Source organism: Lynx canadensis, chromosome F2 (assembly GCF_007474595.2).
Source record: "Lynx canadensis isolate LIC74 chromosome F2, mLynCan4.pri.v2, whole genome shotgun sequence".
NCBI classification, from domain to species: domain Eukaryota; kingdom Metazoa; phylum Chordata; class Mammalia; order Carnivora; family Felidae; genus Lynx; species Lynx canadensis.
The window spans coordinates 38,848,916-38,873,998 of NC_044320.2; the positions used below are offsets into that span (position 1 = coordinate 38,848,916).

At 39.6% G+C, this 25,083-nt stretch overlaps 1 protein-coding gene across 1 annotated transcript in view; it reads left to right on the forward strand.

The window, feature by feature from the left end:
* NIPAL2 (NIPA like domain containing 2) overlaps positions 1-25,083 on the forward strand; it is an 84,367-nt gene that overhangs the window by 45,659 nt on the left and 13,625 nt on the right. Inside the window, exons 5-6 of the mRNA XM_032591928.1 lie at positions 12,278-12,399; positions 19,140-19,236. Coding sequence (XP_032447819.1) covers positions 12,278-12,399; positions 19,140-19,236 — 219 coding nt within the window. The remainder of the gene's footprint in view (positions 1-12,277; positions 12,400-19,139; positions 19,237-25,083) is intronic.

A 25,083-nucleotide genomic window follows, 5' to 3' on the forward strand; every position in this document is an offset into this window, starting at 1 on the left:
GCACTGCTGACATTTTAGGCTGGAGAATTCTTCTCTGCGGGGAGCTGTCCTGTGTGTTGTAGGCTGCTTACCAGCGTCCTGCCTGGCTTTTACCCATTAGATGACAGGAGCACCCTCCGCCCTAGTAATGACAACCAAAAACAACTTCAGATATTGCCAAATGTCCCCCAAGGGACAAAACCACCCCCAGTTGAGAACCAGTGGTTTAGAATAAAGAGAGTTACTCTAGTTGAGAAGCTCAGAGAGAATTTTTTTATAGCAGAGGTAACATTCGAATCAGTTCTGATAGCTGGATAGGACAGGCACAGGCAATACCCAAGCATTTGGAGGAGAGTGTACAGAGGGACGAACACAAGAAGTATTAACAAAGGTGCAAAAAGGCAGGGTAAGTTTTCTATTTAATATGGCACTCAACTGCTGCCAGTTAGGATCGGGAAAAATTAATGAAAGTCACAATTATGGAAAGGGAAGAAATAGAAATATCAGTGTATGCAGATGATTTGATTATATACTTGGAAAACCCGAGATCAACAGAACATTACTAAAAGCAAGAAACTAGCTCAATGTCAAAGGATGTAAATTAAACTCACTTTCATAGGTTCAAATCTGGATTCAACTTTCGCTGTCAGCTATGTGGCTGACATGATATTACCTAACTTCTCTAAGCCTCGGTTTGTTGACAAACATAGAAGACTGTTCTAAGGATCAAACTGGATAATTCATATAAGCACTCTGAGAAATATAAAGCCCTGTTGATGTAATTGTCATGTCTATGATCAACTTCATTCCTGAAAGGTAATATTAAAAATGTAACATAGGGAATAAGAAACAGACATATACACACACACACCAAAAAATAATAATGGTAAATTAAACCTCTATTAATTCTTTGATTCTTTGCTAATTTCTCTTATTTTAATAATAGCTAATATTTATTAAACATTTCCTCTTTCCAGGTACTATCAGTGTTTTACATGAACTATCTCATTTAAATGTAGGAACAACCTATTTACAGAACTGATACTTAGGTTAAATAGCTTGTCCAAGGTCATATAACTAGTAAATGGTGGACCAGTATTCTAATAATGGCAGCCTGATATAAGCATAGTGTAATGGTTGAGGGTGAGTCTCTAGTGACAGAGAACTGTGTGACCTTTCAAAGTTACTTACTCTCCTTAAGCTTCATTTTCCTCACGTTTCAAATGAAGATAATATTACCTATCTTGTAGGATTAAGTGAGTTCCTAGAGGTAGAAGTCTTAGAACAGGGCCTGTCATGTAATAAATCTTCCATGTTAGCTATGGTCATGATTTTTTTTAATGTTTACTTATTTTTGAGAGAGGGAGAGGGAGAGAGTGTGAGCAGGGGAGGGGCAGAGAGAGAGAGAGAGACGCAGAATCTGAAGGAAGCTCCAGGCTCTGAGCTGTCAACACAGAGCCCGACGTGGGGCTCAAACTCAGGGACCACTAAGATAATGACCTGAGCCAAAGACAGATGCTTAACTGACTGAGCCACCCAGGCACCCCCAGCTTTGATCATTATTTCTGCTACCACAGTCACACATCCCTACACTCTAATGGTTCATCAGAGGAAACATTGATTAGGATATATTTGCAAACTTTAATAATTCAGCTAATATTTTCCACAATTCTAATTGGGTATTTTTGCCTTCCTAATTTAATGCTTTGTGAGTAGGGCTCTGTAGCTGATCCCATATTTGTTTTGGACTATAGTTAAAAGTGATCAATTCTTAACTTTAATCTGTTGTCATAGGAATAAGAAAAATTGTAGCCACCTATCCCATACCCATGCCTCCAAGAGCAAGTCATAAAATTATCTTGATCTGAAATGTAATAACCCATTTCATACTTACGGAGAAGGATTTTTCCCCAACCTCACTCAGTAATGTGTTAAATCATATGTATTTTCTTTGTGTCTGTATTGTTGTTGCCTTGGGAAAATTTAGCTCTTTCTGTTAAAAGCTAAAAATGCATTTTTTTTTCTTTACAGGGACTAAAACCAAACAGAGAAAAGAGTAGTTAGTGGCTTAAAAAAAAAAAAAAGGATTAGCATATAAGCATGCTAAAAATTAAATTGTCAAAATGTGCAAAAGAAAATCATTTATTTTTCCCTGCCTCAAGCAAATGAAAGTTTGTTTTTCATGATGGAACAAATGAAGATTTTTTGGGCCATGTGGAAACAAGCTGAACTAATTTATTGCCAAATGTTGCTCTGTGGCTATGAAGCTTTTCACCACTAGCCTCAAAAAATGACCTCACAAAAGCTATGTCTGAAAGGAATTGCCAACTATTATTAACTCAATGACAGGGTTTGGACTGTGCTCTGATTCTTAGTGGATTAATAACTTTAAATTATTTTAATGATTATTTTTCCTTTAAAAAGCACCAGATTTCTCTCCCCTTCATTCAGCCAAAACCTATAGTATTTCCCCCTCTCTCCTCCCTTAGTCATCAAAAGTACTAAATCTAATAGGCTGTGAGAACCTAGTTGACTTAAGTCCAGATAGTATCATCATAAGAAAAAAAAAAAAATGACAGTCAATTCATCAGTACTCTTCAGAGACCAGTAACTTGATTATTTTAAGTCACCTATAAATGGTTTCCCTGGATAGAATGTCAAGAGATTAAAAATGACATGAAGACCATCTCTTTCCTTCTTTCTTCCACACCAAATGGTCAGCTTGATTTAGGGCTAGTATCTAGAATACTAATCTAGCCAAACAAACCATCATTTCTGGTTGAGGGAACAGATTGGCTATTTTGGTTTCAGGGTTGCCTCAAGAATGGGAGACTTTCTGGGGCGCCTGGGTGGTGCAGTCGGTTAAGCGTCCGACTTCAGCCAGGTCACGATCTCGCGGTCCGTGAGTTCGAGCCCCGCGTCGGGCTCTGGGCTGATGGCTCTGAGCCTGGAGCCTGTTTCCTATTCTGTGTCTCCCTCTCTCTCTGCCCCTCCCCTGTTCATGCTCTGTCTCTCTCTGTCCCAAAAATAAATAAACGTTGAAAAAAAAATTAAAAAAGAATGGGAGACTTTCTGGTGGGAGACTTTCTGGTGGGAGACTTCTAGGTTCAGGACTATTTGGATTCACTACATTATTGAGACTTCCCAATCCAGGGCTTCTTTAAGATTTATGTATTATGGAGCGCCTGGATGGCTCAGTGGCTTAAGCATCCAACTCCGGATTTCAGCTCAGGTCATGATCTCACAGTCATGATCTTAAGGTCATGAGATTGAGGCCTGCGCTGGGCTCCACACTGGGCAAGGGACCTGCTTAGGGATTCTCTCTCCCTCTGCCCCTCCCCCAGTCACAGGCACGTGCGTGCTTGCTCTCTCTCTTTCTAAAAAAAAACAAAACAAAACAAAACAAAACAAAAAAATATATATATATAGCTACTATGAGCCTGAGGAATCTGGAGAGATTGTTCTGAGGGGAAGACATCCCAAATGGTTTGGTGTTAAGGGAACCAGTTTATTCTGTGACTCCTGGTCACGAAAGCAACAGCGAGACCCCCATTGATCAGGAGACTTACTATAAGGACCAAGAGAATTAGACTGCAATATTTGTGTTGGAATCAGGTTAGCTGAACATTAAAAAACTCTTAAGGCTACCAGAAGTCAGGTCAAGCCAGAGTCCAGAAGCTAGACACTAGTTAATTAACACTAGCTGGCATCCAGTTGGGGAGTGGGGTATTTCAGGTTTTACCTAAGGGGAAGGGTGGGTTGGGAAACCAGATGTCAGCTGAAGAACTGTACAAAAAGATCTTAGAACCCAAGGCTTCCATACGTGAGGAAGTCAGCTTCTAGGTGCCAGTGAACAGAAGCATCAGAGGAACCTGATTCCAGGCTGTTTTCCCTTTGACCACTTTTATACTTCATTCTTAGCCCACAAGTATCCATAGGAGACTTTTACAACAGAAGATCAGTAGCCTCTTGAAACAGAGGCTGCATTCTCACAGCTGGATCCAGTTAAATGTCAGGCAGTTCCCAAAGTATAAAATATTCCTCAAAACACTCCTTCAGGATGATATAAATGGTCAGATATGTTTAGAAAATATTACAATCATATCCTCTTCTAGGAGATTCACAGTGAACACTAGCACATTGAGGATCTGAGGGGGTCTTCTAGTAAAAGAACTATTCAAGTTTGTCTAACTCATCTCTTCCCAAATAGATTTGGCTTGAGACTCTTTTTGGTGCAGCATCTGCCTTATGAAGCTGGTTCCAGGGAATACCAGTTTGAAGATGCTTTTCTAAAGGAACCTCGGGGCTAGTCATGAAGCCCAGGGACCACTGCCAGGGAGAGTTGATTCTGTCTATCCCCAGTGGGGATGTTGCATCTGGCTTTAGGTTATGCTTTGTACAGCTCCTGGCCTGTATACCTAGGCTGGGGCACCACCCACTGAGCCTACAACATGAATGACAGCCCTGAGTTGTCCATTCATCAGCCCTGGCTCTTTATGGATACAAGAGGTGGGAGAGTGTAATTGTTAAGCAAATGGACTACCTAGGTTTTCATCCAAGCTCTCCACTTAGCAAGAACATCCCAAACAAGATCATTATATAGCACATATTTTAACAGTATAGTTATTTTTCACAGATTTTTTGTAAGCATTAAGTTAATTATATATAAAGCATTTAGAATTGTGCTTAGAAGTATTAGGTATTACTATTATTATTATCATCACATTTTAGTATGATGGTGATGTAATGGAACTCTCATGTCAGCCATACTTGTCAATGAAATTAACAGTTTTAAGAACACCACTTCCAAAAAAAAAGATTACCCTCACTTGGCATGTACCTTCCCACCATACCTAGTCCATTTACTGTAAAGAGCAGAGATGAGCTTGTTTCCCTGTTGTGCATATGTGACAAGTTTATAGGAAGAAATTTTATTAACATCTGTGTATTGTGTCAAGCTAAATCTGAAACTCCCACAAGCTCACTGTAGAAATTTAAGTGACTTGAGTCTGTATTTGATGAGAAAGTATATTTTGTACAGGACTGGCCATGAGGGTGGCAGATGCATCATGTCCAGCACCCATTCACTGACCCCACCTGCCGCTCACCCACAGCTGCCTGACTGCTCCGTCTTTGGTTCCCTCTGAGGCTCAGCTCTTGGTGCTTTGTGCACTAGTCTGCTGAGATTAGCAGTGGGTAGCAAACATAGTCCCACTCGCATTCTCTGTGTTCTGTTAAGTGTGTTATTTCCTTTCTTCTGTCTTCTTTTTTTTAAAAAAAATTTTTTTTTCAACATTTATTTATTTTTCTTGGGACAGAGAGAGAAAGAGCATGAACGGGGGAAGGGCAGAGAGAGAGGGAGACACAGAATTGGAAACAGGCTCCAGGCTCTGAGCCATCAGCCCAGAGCCCGACGCGGGGCTCGAACTCACGGACCGCGAGATCGTGACCTGGATGAAGTCGGACGCTTAACCGACTGCGCCACCCAGGCGCCCCATTTCTTCTGTCTTCTTAAGACCAGTGGGGAGAAGTCTTCACCAGGCAGTCAGAAAACACCAACCAGTTCCTTCCTGTTCAGTCCTTCCATTCTCAAACCGGATTGTTACTCTTTTAGAGACAGCCCCAGTGACAGTCCATGATCTTCCCTGGATCATAAGATTAAAGATACAATTTTGAATATATTTTTTTTAACGAGATCATAAGGAAAGTGGAGCCATCCACTATTTCAACAAAGCATAAAGCATGTTTACCAACAGATCCAAGTATCCTCAGTTTCTCTGCTGTAAGAAACCAAAAGCACAAACGTATGTTTAGTAATTAATGTGTTAGTATTTTATCTTTGTTGGAAAAGACTCAGATAGCCAATGAATCCAATCCAATTTATCATACAAGCAAAACTTTAAGGTTTCAGATTATCAAAGACTTTGAAAGTTATAAACATTTTCATTTATTCAACCTAGTTGGGTTTTTTTTAACAATTACCCATGAGAACTTTAAGACAAAATTAACCGTCATTTTAAGTCATCTTTTTGCTGACAAATTGCAACAAAGATAACACAGGCTTATTTAACTTTCAGTAATCCTTGGTAGAATAAAGGTTTTATATTTCATGCTGATAACTCTAAGGACATGTCTATCTTAATTAATCCAACAAACTTAAATTAGTTTACCGAATATGTTGCACCTAGGTCCACTTAAAAGCCAATCAGTTTGTTCCCCGCTGTCAGTTTTTTACCTGGGGAAATCTGAAGCGGGTGGTTTAAGTCCAAGGGGGTACTCTTTGCTCTTTGATAGCAGGGTAGGAGGAGCAGGAGCCAGTAACACCAGAGGCACGGAGGATGGTATAGGAGCAGGTTATTCGGGCTGTGCAGAAACAGGAGGAGGGCAGGGGAAGCAGAAGAGGTGAGGTGCTGCTAGCAAGGCTGGAGGCAGGTAACAGCCCCGAGGGCAGAGAAAGAGGATCCCTGGTCCTAAAGACCAAGCTCGGACAGATGAACAGACACATACTTTCTTTCCACCGACAAAAGGTGAAAACAGCCAATCCATGTCAGGCCAGAGAAGACAGGGAATCTCCCTGAAACAAAAGGAGTTCTGGCCTCTGCTTAGGAATATTCTTTAAGCCCCTGTCCTGTCCTGAGGTTTAGCGACTACCACAGACAATTGGCTCCAATTATCATAGCCATTAATAATTCAGGCAGAAGCCCCCACATGCAATAAGAAGCCTCATTTGTTTCGTCCTCTCAAGATATATTTTGAGAAGAAGTAAACAAAGATGAGTAATTCGGGAAAAAGAGAGAGGCATGTACAGGACCCTGGCAGCAACTTGTTTACAGGGGAGACAAAGGATTGGCACATAGAGAACAGGACAAGACACAGGTAAGGTGGTAGAGGGGCCCAAGGCAGCTGAGCTGGTGGGTTGAGGGTCGAGGGTGAGGAGAGGGGGGTCCTCAAGCCCTGTAAAAGAATATGGACAGATCAGAGTTTGGGTACAGCACCATAAAGGCCTGGCCGTATGGGATTTCGGTCCATTTTCCTTGACATTTACAAAAAAATACTAATTGATAAATAGTGTTGAAGTTTAAGTATCTGTTAATGGGCCATTTTTCTTTGTCTCCTATGGAGTACTGGGGGTATGTGTTATTGCAGAAGAAGATGAGTCCTTTCTTCATTAAATCTTGCAATCCAAATTGTCTCCAGTGGGTTAAGAGACATCCCAAGGGGGAGTTTTGGGGGAATGAAGAAGAAAAGTCCATTACTATAATCCCCCTGACTGTTGGATGGCATTCCACTCAGGGTCATATCAAGGGTTCCTAGTGTTCAGAGCAACCAGAGCTTCCCTCAAAAAGTTGTTAATGAATACCAGCCTGTCTACTGAAGAGATGTCAATATCCCTGCAATTCCCCCATTGCATTCTAGACTACAAATTGGTGCCAGTGAATAGACTGAAATACCATGGAGAACCTGCCATTTTTAACCGAGGGAGACACTAAAAAAGTTCTACAAGGCAAAATTACCTAATACTGTAATTCAAGTAGTTAGTAGGGGACATTGATGAAGAATAGTAAAGATAGAAATCCATCATGGTCTAAGTGACATTCCAATACATGTAGTCTTTACAGACAACTTCCCAGGAAATGGTCCCCAGTTGGGTTTTAATTCAGTTGATATTGACATCGGTTTTGGCTGGTTCCCAGTGGTCTCATGGCCAGAAGTGGCTAGACCAGGGATGTGGAGGGGATCACATTGGACCAATGAGGAGGAAACCTCGCATGGAAGTCTTAAGGTTGTCAGCAATCCTAGTGACAGGTGTCTGTCCCATGCTTTGTATAAGAACAGGGATAAGAGTGCCTGGGTGGCTTAGTCGTTTGAGTATCTGCTCTCGATTTTGGCTCAGTTCATGATCCCAGAGTTGTGGGATCAAATCCTGTGTCAGGCTCCGTGCTGAGTGTGGAGCCTGCTTAAGATTCTCTCTGTCTCCCTCTGGTCCTCTCCCCTGCTCACACTCGCTCTCTCTTTCTCTGTCTAAAAAAAAAAGGAGGGGTGGATAAAGAGAGGGCATCAAGTTCTGGGTCTTGTTACCATTCTGGCCAGGGTACTAGCTTCCAGTCAAAAGGCAGGCCTTTATCCTCCCTGGAGAGTAGTCACAGGCTCGAGGGTTGCAGCCAGAGCGGTCAACATGAGATTGTTCCAATAAGACCATATTTCTTGAAAAGCCCCTGGAGTTAAAGTAAAAGAAAAGAGGGAGTAACTTAAGTTTGTACCAAGGCTCGAAGTCTAGAAAGAAGAACAGCCCTAGGTTGGGCACCAGAAATGTTGTGGGGCTGCTGAGTGAACGGTCAAGAAAGAATTCTTAAGATACTTTCAGTGCAAAAAGGCGCTTTTATTATAGCCCAGGGACAGGACCCAGGGGCAGAAAGAGCTGCCAGTTTGGGATTAATTTTTAAGCTTTTCTGAGATAGCTTTTGACTCCCAGTGGTCTGTATCCTGAGGTAGATCTGTTCCAGGGTCCTCTGTCACATCAGGCTTCCGGGTGAGCTTTCAAATCTATTCAGCTCTCCAGAGCTGAATTTGGCCTCTTGCTCAGCCAAATTCTGGAGTGTAGCAGGTGTGATAAGTTCATTGTACCCAGAGATGAGGAGACTAGGTCACAGAGGGATAAATAACATGCCTAAGCTCTTCCAGCCAGCAAGTAGCAGCGAAATTTGAAATCTGTGGGGGCAGTTTCAGCATGGATTAGCCTTTCATGATCCAAGTTTTGATCTGTAATGTAATCATTTCCATGGGCAAAGGGCATGCCAAGGGCTGCTTCCCTTCCTGGAGTATCTTATGCTACCAGATTACTCCCTTGGGCAAGTGGGCCAGCAGAAGGTAAATTAGCAAGTTTCTAACTTAGAAATCTGTGTCTTTCAAATGAAAGAATATGTGTGGCTTCACATATTCTGAGAAAAAAAATATCAGGAAATGACATCTTTTAGATGCCACTTTTAGAAAAAGATGGGCTATAAATACATTTTAAGGAAATTTATTTAAGGACCTGCTAATGACTATCTTCAACACTTTTACACACTTATGGAAAATGTGCACATGACCCATACAGGAGACAGTGAATCACACAAATACAAATGATACCAAGTAGACAAGCATATAACAGGTAGCAGCTCTCTAGAACTGCCTTTGTAATTGTCACAGGAAGCTGAAATTAAAATTATAAAAAGAAAGAATGTGCGACCTACTGAGCTGCCATAGAGTTCTTTACTAGATTCCCACTGATATGGGGCTCAAGTGAAATAATGTATGTACAAAAGTACTTTGAAAGTACAATTGCAAAATCATCAGTCATTTCATTTGTGTTCAAGGAGTTTTGAAATGGAGCGAAGATCTACCTTGGTGAAAATGGGCACAGTATGCAAATGAGGAAGCAGATGTGAGGCAAGAAAGGAGATGTCAGGATGTGAACCAGGGACCCTTTTGGAAAGTTAAGTGAAATAATGCAACATCCAAAAATGAGATATTATGCAGACTTGAAAAGAATGAGGCTGTCCTACATACACTGATGTGAAATGTTCTCCAAGATATTCTGTTAAGTAGAACAAAAGCAAGTGTGTATAATATGCTATCATTTGTGTAGAAAACCAAAACTTATTCAGTCTCTCACACACCTGCATAAAACATCCCTGGAAAAGGAAATCTAAGATTTGGTGGCAGTATTAACTTCCAGGAGGGGAACTAGTGTGCCATAAGGGTGTGAGAAAGATTTAACTTTTCACTCACCACCCTTGTGTGTCTTTCAGATTTTTTTCACCTTACGTTGCCCATTCAAGACTAACTTTAAAAAAAGAAATTTAAGGGGAGGGTAGGTGATGGGCATTGAAGAGGGCATCTTTTGGGATGAGCGCTGGGTGTTGTATGGAAACCAATTTGACAATAAATTTCATAGATTAAAAAATAAATAAATAAAAATAAAAAAAATTAAAAAAAAGAAATTTAATTGACACTAGATACTGTTATAGGAGATAAAAAAAAATTACCGGCAGAGGAATTCAATAAAAATAAGAAATTTGGACTTCACAAAAGGAAGTTGGAAGTCTCTGAGATTTTTAAGTTGTATTCAGTGGATTTATTCTACTTCAGTATACCAAGTTTAGAAAACTGTGTGTGTGTTTTTTCATTCCATCCTCCTAGGAACCTAATATTGAACAATTTTCCTACAAGATCTTTTTTTCTTTTCCAAAGAAAGGACAGGGCTGAACAATAATTTTGCCCAAGTTCTTATGTACGATTTTTATTATTTTCTCTTTATTGCAATGCTTAAAATTGTATATTGTTTTTTCATTTTTAAAATTCTCATTAGAAATAGCTTTTACAATTTTGTATGTAATTTCTGCCTTCACAAAGTATTACAGAGTAAGTTCTTACATTAGAAGAAGCTTATTTTATAGCTTCTACAAATACCTTGAATAGCTATTGTCTCGCTTGTGTGAAAAGTCAAATGCTATTTGTTCTCAAAAACTAGAGTTCAAAACCCTAAATCATTTGATTAAGAGGAACAGGAAATTGGTGTCTTTGAATTGTGAGATTTTATAGACAAACCAAATTGCTTCAGGTTGGAGTCAGTGCTGGTTGTAAATTATATACACAACAACACTGACCTCAGTTATGAAACAAGTTGAATTATGTTTTCAAGGGTGCTATCTGAAAAATGCTACCTATATCATTTTTCTTTGCTGATTATTAATAAATAAGCAGTCTTCAGTGTTATTTGCAAGGTCAAGGCCTCCCTCTACTCCTCCTTATGTGGCCCCTCTTCCCATACACATTTCTTTCCTCCATTATTTTTTTAATATGAAATTTATTGTCAAATTGGTTTCCATACGATACCCAGTGCTCATCCCCAACAGGTGCCCTCCTCAATGCCCATCACCCACTTTCCCCTCCCTCCCACCTCCCATCAACCCTCAGTTTATTCTCAGTTTTTAAGAGTCTCTTATGTTTTGGCTTCCTCCCTCTCTAACTTTTTTTTCCCCTTCCCCTACCCCATGGTCTTCTGTTAAGCTTCTCAGGATCCACATAAGAGTGAAAACATATGGTATCTGTCTTTCTCTGTATGGCTTATTTCACTTAGCATAACACTCTCCAGTTCCATCCATGTTGCTACAAAGGGCCATATTTCATTCTTTCTCATTGCCACGTAGTACTCCATTGTGTATGTAAACCACAATTTTTTTATCCATTCATCAGTTGATGGACGTTTAGGCTCTTTCCATAATTTGGCTATTGTTGAGAGTGCTGCTATAAACATTGGGGTACAAGTGCCCCTATGCATCAGTATTCCTGTATCCCTTGGGTAAATTCCTAGCAGTGCTATTGCTGGGTCATAGGGTAGGTCTATTTTTAATTTTTTGAGGAACCTCCACAGTTTTCCAGAGTGGCTGCACCAATTTGCATTCCCACCAACAGTGCAAGAGGGTTCCCATTTCTCCACATCCTCTCCAGCATCTATAGTCTCCTGATTTGTTCATTTTGGCCACTCTGACTGGCATGAGGTGGTATCTGAGTGTGGTTTTGATTTGTATTTCCCTGATGAGGTTTCCTCCATTAAGTAATGTGAAAGGCATGACAGTAACACATGTCTTACATAGGTTTATAATGTGATATTTTACTAAGTTACTCCTAGAATTCTAGATTCTAAATTGGGTTAAATAAATCTTACAGCAAAGTCAGCATTCACCTTTGTCATTTCTGTTAAAAGGTCTCTAATAAATGGCAATGATTAAGGTGCTCTTTTACCAGAGTTTCAAAGTGTAAAATCACGTGTGTGTGTGTGTGTGTGTGTGTGTGTGTGTGTGTGTACAAGCTGCAAAGATGAGTGAGTAGATCATCAGGTGTTGAACTTCCCCACTCTCTGGGCTCTGATGGATCTATCATTTTCTTAGTGGTCCATGTGGAAACAAACAGCCAGCTTGGATGTGTTTTCATGTCTCCAAATGCACGTGTTCTGATCTTTCCCATCTTTGGGGAAAGGTTTTCTGAGGAGGCAAGGATTCATCTGAAACAACAAGAAAAATCAGAAGTCATGTCCTACCCCATCCTTTCCCTGGCCCTTATCCCCCTTTTAAAGATAATGCTATCATGTGAATGCAGGATGCTATCTAGGGATGGTTTGCTGAATTGTATTTTAACAGGGAGGGGCTGTAGGCATTTTTACAAGCAATACTCCGTCTGTAGGTAATGTTTGCATTGACAAAAAGGCTTAAATATCCCTTTTCAACTTGGTTTGTCTTTTCAATTTTATTTAAAGGTATGACACTGGGATTTGCAGGAACCTATTTATTGGTGAACTTTGCTCCAAATAGAACTCAGTCTATCTCTGCAAGAACAGTACAGTATTACTTTGTTGGCTGGCAGTTCCTGATCTATGTGGTAAGAATTAAAAATTTTTTTTTACTATCCCATAAACTAGATTATCTAGACCACTTGTACCTACAGATGTTAGAGAATGAATATAATCTTTGCCTCTCAACATTAATATCTCATTATACCATAAATAGATTTGACTAATACCAAAGTATTTGAAACACTAAATCAGCAATAGAGCACCCCCAGTTTCCCAAGTATCCTATTCTTGACCTGTTACTGGAACAATTTCCACAATATTTAATCCAACAAATTCCAAAGCAATGTGTTTTAGGACAACTCAAAGTAAAAACACAAACCCCAAAAACCTCTCTTCCCAGGTCAAAGGGAAATACCTGAAGACATATTTTAATTCATTGGCTTTAATTCAAGATAGATATTTTCTTCAAAAAAGTGTTCATTGAGAACATGTACCAGATTGTCTGGGGAGAAGTAGACAGCAGAAGGATAATGCTGAGAGATGTGTAAAAGAAAGAATGGAATGAGCTGATATAGAAATTTGAAGCCACTAACTGGGATACTTTATTTGATGTAGTGGCTGTACCCCGTGAGTATAGAGAGAACGTGCTTGTGGTGGTTGATGTGTAACTTGTTTCAGAAGTCAGTTTATATTGAAGAAAAAGCGTATTCCAGGAGGGGCAGGTGGTAAGAAGAAAACTGGGATAGACTACGTGACCTTTAACCGAGAACTATATTAGTAAAATAATTGTGAATTCAACAAGAAGAATCAAAGCACAGAGAATCATACATATTTAGCATCAGAAATGATTTTGAAAAGCTATCTGATCTAGTCCTCTGCCATTGAAATAGGTAAAATAGTATGACCCTACTTCATATACCTGTTATTCAAAACTGTGCCATTGGCATTTGCAGGGACATGTTTACTGGTGAACTTTGCTTTAAGTGTAACCCAGGATACTACAGTGGGAACTATATGATATTACATTATTATCTGGCAGTACTTAATCTTTGTGACAGGAATTCTATATATCTCGCCATCTCTGATATATAATTCCGACCACCAGAACACAAATGCTTACAGGTGTTTTCTCTTTCTAGTCTCCCTCTATACTGCTTTCTTTTACTTAAACAAATTAGGTTTCTCTGTTTTTGTTTTTGTTTTTGTTTTTAAATCCTCATCCATACACACTCTTCAATTAACTGTCCTATTTCCCTTCCACTCTACTCTCCCCTCTACTTTCCCAACTCCTATTCACTCCTCACTCTTTATCATCTGATAGATCCGTGCCCCCCCGCCAACAAATTGCCAAATGGAATTGCTTTTTTGGTCCTGCTGTTTTTTGAACCTTGTGCAGCATTTACTCATAACCCCCCATCTTCTCCTTGAACCCCTCTCTTCTGTGGCTTCCTCAATTTATTTTCCCGATTTCTCCCCTTCCTCTCTGACTAGGCCATCCAATACTCTTTGTGGGCACATCCTTCTCTCATGCCAACCACTCTTGATCTCTTCATGCTACATATTCTTCCAAGGTTTTCTAGTGTGATCTCATTGACAACCCCCATCATCCTTTAGAAAGACTTCTAAATCCAGTCTACATCTCTCTCCCAGGCGTCTTCTGAGCTGCAGTTCTGTGTTCTCATCTGTCCACTGATTGCTCATCCCTGTCTTGGACGTGTCATGGGTTCCTCGAATGTAACGTCTCAAAAATTGAACTCAGTGTCTTCTCTCCTGAACTCTCCTCCTTTTTATATTGGAAGGCTCCCCTTCCCCTGTACATCAGACTTTAGGATTGGACTGCCTAATTCAGATTAGCCTTCTTCAGGTCTGTCATTCTTTGTGTCTCTCCTCTGCCCCATTGTAACTTCCTGCTTGTCCAGCAGACCCAGCCCATTAACAATCACAGATTTTATCAATCAAATCCATTTTCATGATAGCTGAGACTTGAAGTCCTACCAATGTATTATTATTATTTGCCTACAGGCAAAACAGATTCTTCATCCAGTAAGAAAAGGGTCACCCAATTGGTGACCAGAAAATGAATAGCCCGAGTTGAATCCTTGGGAGATTAAATATGCAGCAAGATTTGATTTCCTGGAATAAGCAGCAGTGTTTGATGATGACGTGTCTTATATTATTTTAACACCAGAGAAAACATTTAAAAGAACGAAACTACTCTTTCTTAAACCTTCTATTTCCATAAAAGAAACTCTGACATTACTTGTATTTTGCCGTTTTCCAAAGTCAACTGTTAAATTCATTCATTCATTTATTCACTAGTTCATTCAACAGACTGGACATCCAGGGTATAGAGAAGTCCTGTAACAGGAATTTTACAGCCCTGGGAGAGACCCATATTCCCATAAAATAATGAAAGTATATTTGAAAGTAAATGTCATCCAAAAATGTAACTAATTCCAGATAGTATAAGATAGCATAAAATAAATCTTTAATAAAGTCACATTTGAATAACACTATGGGGGAGCGCCTCTCACGGTCTGTGAGTTCGAAACTCGTGTCAGGCTCTGTGCTGACGGCCCAGAGCCTGGAGGCTGCTTCAGATTCTGCGTCTCCCTCTCTCTCTCTCTCTCTCTCTCTCTCTCTCTCTCTCTGCCCCTCCCCCTCTCACGCTCTGTCTCTGTCTCTGAAAACTGAATAAACCTTAAAAAAAATTTTTTTTAATAACACTATTGGCTTCAGACTCTAAAGGGAATATATCTACATTATCTTAGTTTGGAATTTAATCCATTTTATGTTACCTCTCTAAAGACTCTAGATGTTGCCAATTACATGCTAAGCTCTTGAACTGAAGTTTGGCTTAAATCTGACATCGATGTTTAAGTTTGGCTTAAACATCGAGGTGACTAATATTTAATCCTTAGAGATGGAGGTTTCCATGCCTTTTCTGCAAACCATGACTGCAGAGATCATAATTACAGCAATTAAGGCTATTCTTTGAAGGATCATTCATCTAGCTACCCTTGTATTACACTGAATAGAAATGCAGTACCTGAATTGCTTTTTAGGACTGATCAAATAACTACTAAAATGAAGAAGAAAGCATTTTAGAGTCTGAATAAGCTGTACATTTCTCAAAAGAGGATTGTAAAATTGTATCCCAGGCTGGCCAACAGCATCTCCCTGTCTCGGGTGTTTACCGGCACCAGATGGATGTCCATGGAATGTCCATGTTCGTGTTACGTTTAAGGCTTGCATGAAGTAGAAGCCTCAGAAACAAGGCCCAGGAGCCTGTATCTCTTTTGTCACATCATCCCATGGCCCGCCAGTACTCCTCACCACCAAAAACAGGGTGATGAGTGCCTTTAAATCTACTTAGATGAGAGAACCAATCCAGAAAAACCCAGAGTCAATTCAGAAAACTCATCCTGAAGATTCTGTTCTTCTGGAAGGACTTCAGATACCAGAACCTAAGTTAGCTTCCAATTACTTCCATAACGAATTGCCACAGACTTAGTGGCTTAAAGCAATACAGATTTATGATCTTACAGTTTTAAAGGTCAGAAGTCCAACACGGGTCTCACTGGGCTAAAATCAAGGTATTGGCAGGGTTATATTCCTTGCCTGTGCCTCTGGAGGAGAATCCATTTCCTTGCCTTTTCCACCTTCTAGAGGCCACCAGCCTTCCTTGACGCTGTTCTTTCTCATGTTCCATCTCTCTCTGACCATGCCTGGGATGGTTCTCTGCCTTTTAGGACTCGTATGATTACTTTGAGCTCTCTTGGATAATCCAGGATAATCTCCCCATCTCAAGGTCCATAGCCTTAATTGCATCTCCAAAGCCCCTCTGCCATGTAAAGTAACATACACACAAGTTACAGAGATTAGGACATGGGCATCTTTGGGAGGCCATTATTCTGCCTACCAGACCTACGTCATTTAACCCCTCTGAGCCTTGGTTTCTTCATCTGTAAAATAGTGCCTGCTTCCTCAGGTTGTGAGGATTGAGTGAATTGGTACAAGTAGAGCGGGTGGTGAGCCTGCAGTTAAGTGCCGTTATTATTTCTGACCTCTGAGACAGCAATCAGCAAAGCAGCCTCTCCCTGGGTCTCAGCAACCTGTAGAAATCACAGCCGCTTTAACAGTGATATTTTCAGAGAGGGGGAGAAATGTTGCTAGGAAAAAAAATTAACATTAATTCATGCTGCTTGAATATTTTATTCCTGGGAGCTCCGTGACCTCTTGCCACAAGGCAGAATGCAGGGCAATGACAGCCATTCTGTGAGTCATAGGAGCTCGTGTTAACCACAGAGATGGAATTTGGAAGAGAAAGGAAAGAGAGAAAGAAAGGAAAGAAAGAAAGAAAGAAAGAAAGAAAGAAAGAAAGAAAGAAAGAAAGAAAGAAGAAAGGAAGAAAGAGAGGGAAGAGAGAGGGAGGGAGGGAGGGAGGGAGGGAGGAAGGAAGGAAGGAAGGAAGGAAGGAAGGAAGGAAGGAAGGAAGGAAGTCATATTTGATATTTAGAACTGATAACTACCCTCATTTCTCCCTTCCCCCCAATTAATAATCCCGCTAACAGATTTAGCTAAGACACTCTGTGCATTAATGCAGGCTGAGCCACCTTCTTTCCAGCACCAAATACAGTGGTTCCAAATGCTGCCATGAGTTGTTTATGTCAGTGTGAGAAATGGAAGCCTGTGGTTGAGAGGGGAGTGAAGCCGACAGGGGTATTTCTGCTAAGGATTGATGAGCTGCACAGAGGTGGGGACACCCAACCCATGTTGTGATGGCAGTTTGGGGGAAGACAAAGTGATAGGAGTTTAATAGCCTTTGTAGCATGGCTTGATTCAATTAAAGACCTGGCAAAAAGTCCTTTAAGAAAAAGTTAAAGTAATTGGTTTAATTTACCAGGAAAAAGCTGAGGGATGACTTAATCTTCCACATGAGATGAAAGGTTTTTAAATGAGGAAGATATGGTCTTGCTGCTTTCCATGCCCACAGAGGATTAAAAAAACAAAAAAGCAAACCTTAAACTGAAACAGTAGAGATTCATGTTGATTTAGAGATGGCTCCATAAGTAAAATATAGTCCTGAATGTACTGAAGTCCGTAACTCTAGTAATTTTTAAGGAAAAAATTAATGGTGGTGTTTTTATGTCAGAAAAGTAAACATTCATATTTACGATTTCAGGCCAGGGATACTACCTCTTTGAAAAAAAATAACTTGCATCAGGCTATCTTAAGGACTTCAAAAAAGAAAAAAGTGAAAACAAAAATAAAACTGAGAACTCCAAGTTACATTAGAGTTTTCTTATGGGCAGGAAAATTTTAGACATTCAGTCAATTAATATTTATTGAACACTCAGTTTATTAGACATTAAGTCTTGGTTTTTGGCAAGGTGTTCATAATAAATTTGAGGTGTAATTTATTCATTAATTCCATAAATACTCATTGAGTAACCGACTGTGCCCAGGCACTAAAGACAGTAGCAAACAGGACAGATAAAGTCCCTGTTCTCATAGAACTGATGTGCTAGTTGGGGAGACAGACAAGAAACATACAAATGCATGAACAGGAAATATTCTACACTCCACAGTAAATGAGGGGTGGCTCTGTTAGAGCAGTCAGAGAAGACATCTTGGAGGAAGTGATGTGTAAGCTGAGTGACTCCTTTGAGTGACTAGAGTGACTAGAAGGAGGCATTGTAGGGAGATCAGGGAAGGAGTATTCCAGGCAACTCCAACAGTTAGTGCAGTTAGTGCAAAGGCCAGAGCAATCTGAGCATTGCAGAGAACTGGCAGGGGGTGGGGGATCTGTGCCTGGCAGAGGTGGGCCATCCAGGATTTTATTCTTAATGTGATAGAAAACCATAGGAGATTTAAGCAAAGGAATGACTGGATATAATATATAATTCTATTACATATATCATCCTGGATAAATCTCGTAAACAATGCACAGTGGGGGAAAAAAGCAAGTAATCAAAACCAAGTATGATTCTGCATGTATAAAGTCCAGACATGTGCAAAAATAAACAAGGCGCTGTTGGGAGACACATGAAAGGTGGTAAACCATAAAGAAAATGAAGAGTAAACACAGAATTCAGTGTAGTGGTTGCTGGGGAGAGCCGAGGAGGAGGGGGGTGCAATTGGGGTGGGGTGCACAGGAGACCTCAAAGTATGGGTAGGTTCTCTTTCTCTGGCTAGGTGCAGGGCACATGACTACTTGTCATATTATGTAAATACCTTATATGTGTATCATATACACTCTCTATGAATGACCTAGTTCATTATTCAAATTGTGCTTTTAAATGATTCCTCTGGCCGCTGAATGGCTGGGTTGTAGAGGCAAGAGTAGAATCCGAGACGAATTGGAAGCTGTTGCAGTGGTCAGAGAGAGGGCGGCAGGGAGTGATGGAAAGGAAGGAGTTGCTGGCTGGTGCAAAAGGTGTGTGGTGAGGCCATTCATTGCAGGGGTGAAGGCCCCACGAGGGATAGGTGGGGAAGGAAGGCCTTCAGGAATTTACTGCCCGCATTTGTGTGCTATGCTATTAAATGTACACGTGGAGATGTCTAGAAGATAGTTGGGTAAATGAGATCAGGGTTGCCGATCTCGGCATCGTTGGCATATAGGTGAGGTTAGAGCTCTGGGTCTGGATGGCTGAGGTTCCATATATTGTCCTCATATGTTTGTAATTGTCCTCAGGAACGCCAGGTACCCTCAATTCTCACAGGGGAACGAACTGTTGCAAAACCAGAAAGAGAAGTGTGGCATTCAGAAGACTGTGTGTAAAATAATTGATACTCTACTCTTTTGCATCTTTTTCACTTCTAGATTTTCGAAATATTAATTTTCTGCACCCTCCTCTATTTCCATAAAAGAAAAGCAATGAAGCACATGGTGATCCTGCTAAGCCTGGTGGCACTTCTAGGTAAGAACGCACTGTTCTCTCATTCTCCAATCTAACCATGCTAAGTGAAAAAAGAGGTTTGAAGGAGAACACTTAAGCATTCTGTTCCTTTCTCATTGTTTCTACTTTTCAACTCTGGTCTGCAGAAAGAAACCCAGGCTCAATCACGCAAACTGTATTTTGCACATCCATATCTACAAGTGGTGTCTGTTTAGTTCCTTTAAAAACATGTCAGCGTTTTTACTTCTGAGTAATTTTATCTGCTCTCTGACAGTTGGAGGATTTTGTTTCTTAGGATGTAATTGAAAAATATTAAAAGAGGAACAAAAGAATGATCCCAATTGAAACTTTTTTATCAGGAATTACTTACCAAAATATGGCTAATATGAAATGTAAATGTAAGCAGTATGATTTTCTTAAATACAACATTTCTTTTTTTTTTTTTTAATTTTTTTTTCAACGTTTATTTATTTTTTTGGGGACAGAGAGAGACAGAGCATGAACGGGGGAGGGGCAGAGAGAGAGGGAGACACAGAATCGGAAACAGGCTCCAGGCTCTGAGCCATCAGCCCAGAGCCTGACGCGGGGCTCGAACTCACGGACCGCGAGATCGTGACCTGGCTGAAGTCGGACGCTTAACCGACTGCGCCACCCAGGCGCCCCTACATTTCTTTCATTCATTGTTTATCTACCCATTTCCTTTTTTTCCCCAGGATTTTAAAACTGATGGTTCTGTAAGCCCACTGTGTATTTTTAAATCTGCCCTTTCCCCCTCCTCTTACACACACACACACACACACACACACACACATGCACACACACACACACGTCTTCATATAAATCAACACTAGGAGCTCTCACTAATCACTTGGAAAATTGACCTTTATAAAGTTATTTATAATTCTTTTTTTCCTCTTCCTTGCCAATAAAATGAACCATACGTCGTGTGTTGTTTGCTATGATTCTGTAGATTATACCTGTACCACTGGGACAGGCAGCAACCTTCATGCTAAGGAGGGGCTGAGTTTCATTTGTCCATCTTCATTTCACAAACTAGTTCTCTCCTTTGAATTGGAAGATTTGTACTTGTGATAATTACTTGTAGAAATGAATTTATACCACAGTCAGGTATGCTGTTGATGAAAAGAACGGAAGAAGAACTTTACTGTTGTTTCTTTCCAAATTGCCAGATAGGGAGAACAAAAGCAAACAACTAAGAGATAAAATGCACATTATATAGGAAAATATTGAAAATAAAGGACATTTTAAATAGGAAAATAAGATAACAGAATTAAGATCATACATAGCAGTTATGATCATAAATGTAAATAGGGTAAATTCACCTAATAATAAAGAAAGATTCCCATATTGGGCTTCAGAAAAATTCCCAGATTGATTTTGAAAAAAATTCTGAAATTGGATTCATCCACAGTTCTCTGGTTTAGCTCCACAAGAGTTGTAGAAATGGTGACCTTTCTAACTGGCCCTTGCTGGTTGTGAAATACACTGACTTCACACATAAATGTCATCTAAAACAAGTTAACTCAGACTGAAAGGAAAAGAAAGCAAAAAGGGCATACTATTACTATCTAAGTTAAAACCCAGGCAGAAGCAAAGGCTCCTGGAGGCCCCATGTTAGTATTTAGCTGCTCATCGTGGCAGAATTGAGGGTTGGGAGGGGGAGACACCAAGGCCAGGGGCCCTCAGGAGATTCAGGCAGCAGCTCTTTTGAAAACGATGTTAATAGAAATATGAGAGGAGTAGAAGACTTCTCTTAGTTCATGGAAGGTAGGTAGACAGAAAGATCTATAAGGACAGAAGAATGAGTCCTCAACGTTGCTCTAACGTTGAACTCTAAATCCTGAAAACAGACCATACACCTGCCTTCAAGTGCCTGTGTGACATTTACAGAAGTTAATTGTGTAATTGCCCACAAAGAAATCCTTGATAAATTCCAGGAAGTTGAAGTATGGACCACATTCTCAGATCGCAGTGAAATAAAAACAGAAAATAATAACAAAAATAACAGAAACCAGTAAAACTGTAACATCTGGAAATGCTGACACTACTTTTAAACTGCAGCTGGGCCCAAGTAGAAACCAAACTTTCATTGCAGCATATATTTTTAAATTATTATGAAAACACTTAATATAAAACCTGTAGTTTATGACTAATGCTGTATTCAGAAGGAAATTCATTACATTAAATGTAAGTCAAGCACTCAGCTCAAAACGGGAGGGAAAAAAACACTGAAATAAAGCTGAAGCAAGCAGAAAGGAGTGATTAATAAAGGAAAAATTAATGAAATAGAGCACAGAAAAACAATGGATTGATAAATAAACCCAAGAATCTATTCTTAAAAGACATTAAAATATATCCTTCATAAGACAAAAAAAAAAAAGGAAAAATCTCAAATATACAAAATTAGAAATAAAAGCGACAACAAAGATGAAAATTTGATTAAATTGATTATTTTTTAAAGGAAAATAGATATGGAGGACATGGAAGAACGGTTTAAAAAGCTACATGCTGAAAAGAACCAGGCCTACATACTTGACTTTCTTTTTTTTTTTATTATATGAAATTCATTGTCAAATTAGTTTCCATACAACACCCAGTGCTCATACCAAAAGATGCCCTCTTCAATACCCATCACCCACCCTCCCCTCCCTCCCACCCCCCATCTTTACTTTCAACCTAGAAAGTTAAATCTTTAAGAAACAGATTCTGTTTTGTTGTTGTTCACACTATTTGAGGACATAAGAAGAAAGCTTTCCCGTTTTGTTTACATAATGAGTATCAATACTGATCCCAAGTAGCACACAGTAAGAATACCCTGTACTAATTTCCCCACTCAATATTAATTCTCAAAAAATTAGCAAGTAGAATCCAGAAAAAAAAAAAAAAACCCCGACATACTTCATGACCAAGTGGTCTTAATGAAACTGGTTCTTTTTCTCTGTAATGCTTACAATTTATACTTACATATCCTGCTTACATATTTACATTCTGATATTGCTCATCTTCTCCACCTAATCAGTTCTATGAGGACACAGCCATGTCTGTTCTAGTTACACTGTATATAATTACCTAGAACTGAGGACAGTGAGCACAGAGAAAACATTTGAATTAACTAAATTAATTATGGGAATGAAAGCATGGTTCTTTAAGAAATCCATTGCTATGGGGCGCCTGGGTGGCTCAGTCGGTTAGCGTCGGACTTCAGCTCAGGTCATGATCTCACCATCTGTGAGTTCAAACCCCGCATCAGGCTCTGTGCTGACAGCTCAGAGCCTGGAGCCTGCCTTGGATTCTGTGTCTCCCTCTCTCTCTGACCCTCCCCTGTTCATGCTCCATCTCTCTCTGTCTCAAAAATAAATACACATTTAAAAAAAAAAAGAAATCCATTGATATAGTTCATCATGTTAATGGCTCAAAAAGGGAAATATCATGTAAATATCCAGATGCTGAAAAGACATGTTAAAATTTAATATCCGTTCCTAATAAAGAATTTGAAATGTAATCAGAATAGAAAGATATCTGTGTTAAAAACGTATTTCTCTCTTTTTAATAATTTTCAGTTTATTGGGAAATTATTGACACATAGAGTGTATGTATTTAAGTACGCCACGTGGTAATTTGATGCGCATATACATCACAGAATGATTACTGAGCTCATGATAATGAATGCCTTTATCACCCCCTATAGTTAACATAGTGAACTGTGTGTGTGTGTGTGTGTGTGTGTGTGTGTGTGTGTGTGTGTGTAATGAGAATGCTTAAGATCTCTCAGCAACTCTGAAGTATACAATACTGCATTATTAACTGTAGTCACCATGCTGTGTCTTAGATCCTCAGAATTTACTCTTCTTAAACTAAACATTTAGACCCTTTGACCTACATCACTCCCTTCCCCCTACTCCCTGCCCCTGACAACCACCATTCTAGTCTCTGTTTCTGTGAAATTGGAAAAATATATTTCTCTTAAACCAAAAGCTGAAGCCTACATGCTGGAGAAATAGCACAAGTGCTGTCATCATACTAAGAAATGAGAAAAAGATTGCCCACTCTTCCCTTTATACTTACCTGTGCTGGTTGGGCATTTTACAATGATCACTAATGACTTCTACAAGAAAAAATGATTATGGAAACCATGTAGCAGCTTTGAAAAATAGTTATAGTGTCAAATTAAATGGAAAATGTAGCACACAACATGGTACCTACCTTCGTTGTGATTAAAAGGGCGCATGAAGCAGATGCTGGAGATGAGTGAGAGGTAACAGTAGTATGCAGGTGGATTTGTTTTTACTTTATTGTTAATATTGTTTATGTGATAGATAAAAAAAAATGAACTAAAAAGAAAATAGAAAGTGAGGGCAACCAGGAAGAAAGAAAACTGGCTTCTGGTGAGGGGCTCCCCAGGCCTGTGGCTGCAGTCTTTCTTAAGTCTTAAAACTCCCAACCGAATACTTCCAACTAGGGGCACCTGGGTGGCTCAGTTGGTTAAGCGTCTGACTCTTGGTTTCAGCTCAGGTCATGGTCTCACGGTTTGTGGGTTCCAGACCCGCACCAGGTTCCACACTGATGGTACCGAACCTACTTGAGAGTCTCTGTCTCTCCCTCTCTCTCTGCCCCTCTCCTGCTCTCTCTCTCAAAATAAATAAATAAAAATTTTTTAAAAAGATGCTTTCAACTGATCAGGAAGCTGAGAAAGCTAGGAAGTCCTTCTCTATGCTTAGCATACTCAGATTATGGAAGCCAAATTAATAAGTGAAATATTTGTGGCTCTAATAAGGAGACATAGGTAGCAATTTGGGAAAGTCTCTGGAAGGAACAGTTGATGAAGTCGGAGGAAACCGAGAAGGCCAGATTTCAAACACAGGTCAGCTATGTCAGGCAAAAGCAGTACCACTGTGATGACGAAAGTAATACATGTCTATCGTTGAGAAATAAGAAAAACAGAGAGGGCCATCAAGAAAAAGGTTAAAATCCATGTAACTGAACACTGCCTCACAGTACTATGGGAATGTGACTGATAGTCTGTAGAAGGCAGCTTGCCAGTATATTTCAGAAGAACAGCATCTGTCACCAGAGCCCCACCCCCACCCCGCTCCCCCGCCCCATAGCTCATTTTCCTAGGGCAATTGGCAGAGTGCTTTGCAAAGATATATGTTCAGGGATATTCATCACAACCTCATTTTTAATTCCAGAAAAAAAAAAAAGGATGTACCTAAATAACCTAAATATGCAAAAAATAGGGAATTACCAAGATGAAGTATAATTCATGCAAAAGCATACTTCACAGCTGATGAAAATCATGCTCAGAAGAATATTTAATGGCATAGAAAATACTTGATGGCAGTTGAAACTAGGTTCCTAAATAGTATATACTATTTGTTATATATATATATATATATAACATATGTATATACATATATTATAATGTATTCATATCCAGAGACAGGAAAATAGCTACAAAGAAATATTCCCAAATGTTAAAAATGACTTGGGGATGAGTGTTGAGATTACAGGTGATTTTCATTTTTCTTTCCAGGCTTTTCTGCATTTTTCCAAATTTTCTTAAAGGAATATATAAACTTTTATAGTTTTAAAAAATGAGTTTAAAGGTTCTTCATAATCCCAGTGCCTAGAGATAACTACCGATAGGATCTTGACATTGTTTCTTCTGGCATTTTTTCCTAGCTTTTTTTTTTCTGTATATAAAAATAGAAAATATATAAGCACTTTATATTTTTTTATGTATACATTAGAATGATAGCATATTAAATTTTGTATTTTCACCTGTCCTCACCAACCACATTCCCACCCAAAAATAAAACAGAAGTACTTGTCACCAGCCTAGAAATA